The 4322-nt window shown below is 34.9% G+C and overlaps 1 protein-coding gene across 1 annotated transcript; it reads left to right on the forward strand.

Moving 5' to 3' along the window:
• LOC107626426 (F-box protein PP2-A15) lies at window positions 7–3110 on the forward strand. Its single transcript, XM_016329306.2, has 3 exons — window positions 7–525; window positions 1133–1251; window positions 2520–3110. The coding sequence occupies exons 1-3, from the start codon at window positions 220–222 to the stop codon at window positions 2980–2982; spliced, it is 888 nt and encodes a 295-aa protein (XP_016184792.1). The 5' UTR covers window positions 7–219; the 3' UTR covers window positions 2983–3110.

The raw sequence follows: 4322 nt of genomic DNA on the forward strand, positions 1-4322 counted from the left end.
TTTCTCCCCCAACGCAAATACGCAATACACATGACAACAAAAATTCCACTAACTACCCCAAAATCTTCTTCAAATCCTTAGAAAAAAAATCGCTCCTTTTTTCACCTCATTTTCCCCCTTTATTCTCGTAAACCATGACTTGAATCGACAAGAAGAAGAAGAAAAAGGAGGAGGAAGAAGTAAAAGGACGATTTTGCCCTTCAATCGGAAGAAGAAGCGATGGGGGCATCGCTATCGAACCTCGGTACGAACGGTTCGATGATCGGTCCAGGCCTCGGCGACATACCGGAGGGTTGCGTGGCGCGCGTGTTCCTCCACCTATCGCCGCCGGAGATCTGCAACCTTGCGCGACTCAACCGCGCATTTCGCGGCGCCGCCTCCGCCGATTCCGTTTGGCAGTCCAAGCTTCCATCTAACTATCACGATCTTCTCGATCTCGTGCCTCCCGAGAGGTACAAGAATCTCTCAAAAAAGGACATTTTTGCCCTCTTATCTCGCCCCGTGCCATTCGACGACGGCAATAAGGTGAGGGTTCCGTAATCAGGTTAGTTTCACTTCAATTTTGTAGTGGTTGTGCTGGCTAGGGTTCTTCTGAATTGTAAATTAGGTCATCATTGGTAGCAATAATTGGGGTTAGAGATAGTTTTCAGGATTTTTGTTGGTATGGCAGAGGATTTTCCTGATTTGGTTTGATTGAATTTTAGGTGAAAAATTGCTTTTTGTTTTTTGGAGGGTTCCAACTTCAAAGCCTTCTTAATTTGGTTAGGATACTCAATTATTCATCAAATTAGCAATGGTAGTAATAATTTGGATAGGGTCCCTTTGTTAAGTGTTTATAAGGTTTTTGTTAAATTAGATGCTTAAATTGGTCCTTCAAGTATGTGTAACATCAATTTGATTCTTCATGGTATATAATTGATGTTGATGAAGTAGGAAAGTTGAAGTACTAACTATGTTGTGTGTCTTTGGAGGAATTGGGTCTACTTTTTGCTATTTTGGAAGTGGATGTGTTTTGTGGTGTATTCACTGAGATTGAGGGGAGAGGGTTTTATTTATGTTTGGATTTTGAGTCAATTTTGAATATGATTTGTGGTGAGTACAAAGATAAGCTGATCTATGCATATACTTACAGGAAGTGTGGCTCGACAGGGTGACAGGAAGGGTTTGCATGGCAATTTCGGCAAAGGCAATGGCAATTACTGGAATTGACGACCGGAGATACTGGAATTGGATTCCTACAGAAGAATCTAGGTTAGATTTACAAATCTTTAATTTTGAGATTAGAAGCTTAAGACTGTCGTATAAGATTTTTGCCGTGATTTCTAAGACTGCATTTCATATTCGTTGTAGTTTTAGTTTTCTTTTTTGTTGCTGAAATAATAGGATTGTTTGGTGGTTTGATTGTAAAGGGAATCATACGAAAATGATTTAGTAGTAGGATTGGTTGGTCTTATCTAAGTATTTACTGGTACTGACCATCGAATATATACTATTTAGAATGATTGTATAATGCAATTGAAATAAAACAACTTTATCTTGTTTTTCGTGGCTCAGAGCTTGTTGATGTGGAGTAGTGCTTAACAACTATAACAATGCTATATGAAAATGCTTTGATTGTGTTTTTGTCGAACTACTAGGCCTGTAGACTGTAATTCATTTCACATATGTGCAATCTGTTTCTGGCATGCTACTAACATAACGGGTAGTCTCTGCGGCCTTCCCCGTTTTAAAAGCTTCATTTCTTAATCCTTGATTCAATGTTAAGTTTAAAATCAAAAGTAACTAAAGCAATTCATAGAACTGCTTAATGGGGTGAAGCTGACTAATTATCATCCTTTTGGAGCCAAACCAAAATAAAATGGACTAGTGATCGTGAGTTTGCTCCTATGTTTGGGTTTTCCTCTGTTTTGTTCTAAAAGTTAACATAATTTCATGGACCACATTGACAGCCCTATTACAATATTATTATTTACTATAAGTAAATAGTTCTTCATTTAAATTTTATTCTATTATACCTTTTTGTGATTACTAGGAAAACAAATGAAGACATTTTGTAACTTTTAAGACTCATAATCCAACTCATTATAAAAATTTGGACACTAATTTTCGACATACATATACATTCATTAATTTAGACAAGGACAGGACGGATATTTGCTGCTTTAGTTATTGTGACCTGGAATGATTCTTTTAAATCAAACTTGAGATGTTGATCAGATTTGTAGGGATTGACTGTATTTTACAACCTTATTGAACCACAATATACTCTTACAGGATTGAATCAAATAGGAGGTTGGTTTTGGTTGGTTTTCACTACCTAGATTAGTTTATTGATAGCTGCAACTAATTCTCAATGCCACACTACTTAAATTATGTCGGTTTACTTTTTGTGTGTGTTCCATTTTGCATTTATTTTTGTGCATTGCAGCATTCTTGCAAATTGTTATTTTGAAGCTGCTTTGTTTTCCTTTTGTTCTTATAATCTGTCAGCATTGTGTAACAGCTTAGACAATTTTCAGGTTCCAAATTGTAGCATATTTGCAGCAAATATGGTGGTTCGAAGTGGACGGGGAGGTAAAGTTTCCATTTCCTCCTGATATATACACACTCTCCTTTCGACTTCACCTTGGACGGTTTTCTAAAAGGCTCGGACGGCGTGTAAGCAATTACGAACACACTCATGGTTGGGATATAAAACCTGTGAAATTCGAGTTATCCACTTCAGATGGTCAACATGCATCAGGCGAATTCTGCTTGGACGAAACCGAGCTCGACGATGGATACGGCAACCATAAGCGTGGATACTGGGTAGATTACAAGGTGGGGGAGTTCATAGTCAGTGGATCAGAGCCTAAGACTGAGGTTAGATTCTCCATGAAACAAATTGATTGTACACATTCCAAAGGTGGCCTTTGTGTAGATTCTGTATTTATTATACCTAGTGATTTGAGAGAGCGTAAGAGAAGAGGCATTTTGAAATAGCCACACATGCAAATTAGGAAGTTTTTTGTTTAGTAATGTCAGACTCTGTTAGGGTCTAAAAGCTTATATATATACTTCTAAACAAAATTGAGGATTTGGAGAAAATAATCTTCTGCTGAGTTTTTTTTTTTTTTTTTTTTTTTTTTTTTTTTTTTTTTTTTTTTTTTTTTTTTGGGTTTTTTTATAATCAGTGGATCAGAGCCTAAGACATGCAATTCATCATTTCTATGTATTTAGTTGTTTTCATATTCTATATATTTGTCAGATGATATATCAGAAAAAAACTAAAAAAAAAAACTCACAAAAAGGTTTTGCACTTTTGCTTGCCGTGGCTGGTCTCTATTCCTTCTGAAACTTATTTGGGATGCAAGAGTAGATTTTTGTTATTAATGCCATCAATTAACTTATTTTTCACTCAAATTGTGGTCAATGATAGCATATTTATGGCTGAACAACCTAATTCTGTGTTACTTAGGTGTAAAAAATAAAATTACTCAACTCACATTAAAGTAAATAACATTAAGGTAATTTTATAGAAAGTTCTCAAGTAAATTTTCACCCTATGGCCCTATCTATCATATGTGAATATATTTAATAACATAAATAACCCAACAAAAAAGGAACAAAATAGTCTGAAGTATATATAAGTAATTTTTCCCCCATTTCTTTAAGTAGCAATTCTCAATTCCCAATCCATGATATAGCCTAACAGAATTGGATGAAATGAAATTAGGGTCAATTTGATGTTGGGTTCTTTATTCCAAGTTATGTAGCATGCTGTGAACCTTCCCTGTCACATTCTACTTTATATATACAACATTTCTAAAAATACATAGCCACACACAGAAGATAATTATAGGATTGCCATAAAAATGTGATGAATCACTGAGAAGTCCATTACTTCCATGCAAGTGAAAGTGATGCTGGGATTTTTTTTTTCCTTTCATACCAACTGTAGCAAAGGTGACATCATTCCTCTATATGCAACAGTGTGCTAAAAGAAATTCAGTGAAAACACTATTTAAACTGAGTGAACATTAATTGTTGATACTATTTGAATTTAATTAGTTTGTTAAATTGCCTGATCCAATCTGACCGGCATTAAAAAAAAACAATAAAAGATAAAAGCTAATCAATTTCTATGTGGATATATAAGTTTTTAACCATGGTTAACATTTATAGGTCCTTTTGTTGAAGCCTATAGGTCTATAGAAGAGTTTGTGTTTCGCTTTTAAATAGTTAAAATCTTTAAGTAATTTAATTTTGATTACTACTCACATGAAAAACACGGCGTGAAAAATATTATAAATTATTAAATAATTTAACATATTCGATTAAAC

This window comes from Arachis ipaensis, chromosome B02, assembly GCF_000816755.2.
Source record: "Arachis ipaensis cultivar K30076 chromosome B02, Araip1.1, whole genome shotgun sequence".
NCBI classification, from domain to species: Eukaryota; Viridiplantae; Streptophyta; class Magnoliopsida; order Fabales; family Fabaceae; genus Arachis; species Arachis ipaensis.

Coding starts and splice junctions, on each gene's coding strand:
- LOC107626426 (XM_016329306.2), top strand. CDS start 220: ATGGGGGCATCGCTATCGAACCTCGGTACGAACGGTTCGATGATCGGT. Junction 526..1,132: donor CATTCGACGACGGCAATAAG/GTGAGGGTTCCG, acceptor ATATACTTACAG/GAAGTGTGGCTCGACAGGGT. Junction 1,252..2,519: donor ATTCCTACAGAAGAATCTAG/GTTAGATTTACA, acceptor GACAATTTTCAG/GTTCCAAATTGTAGCATATT.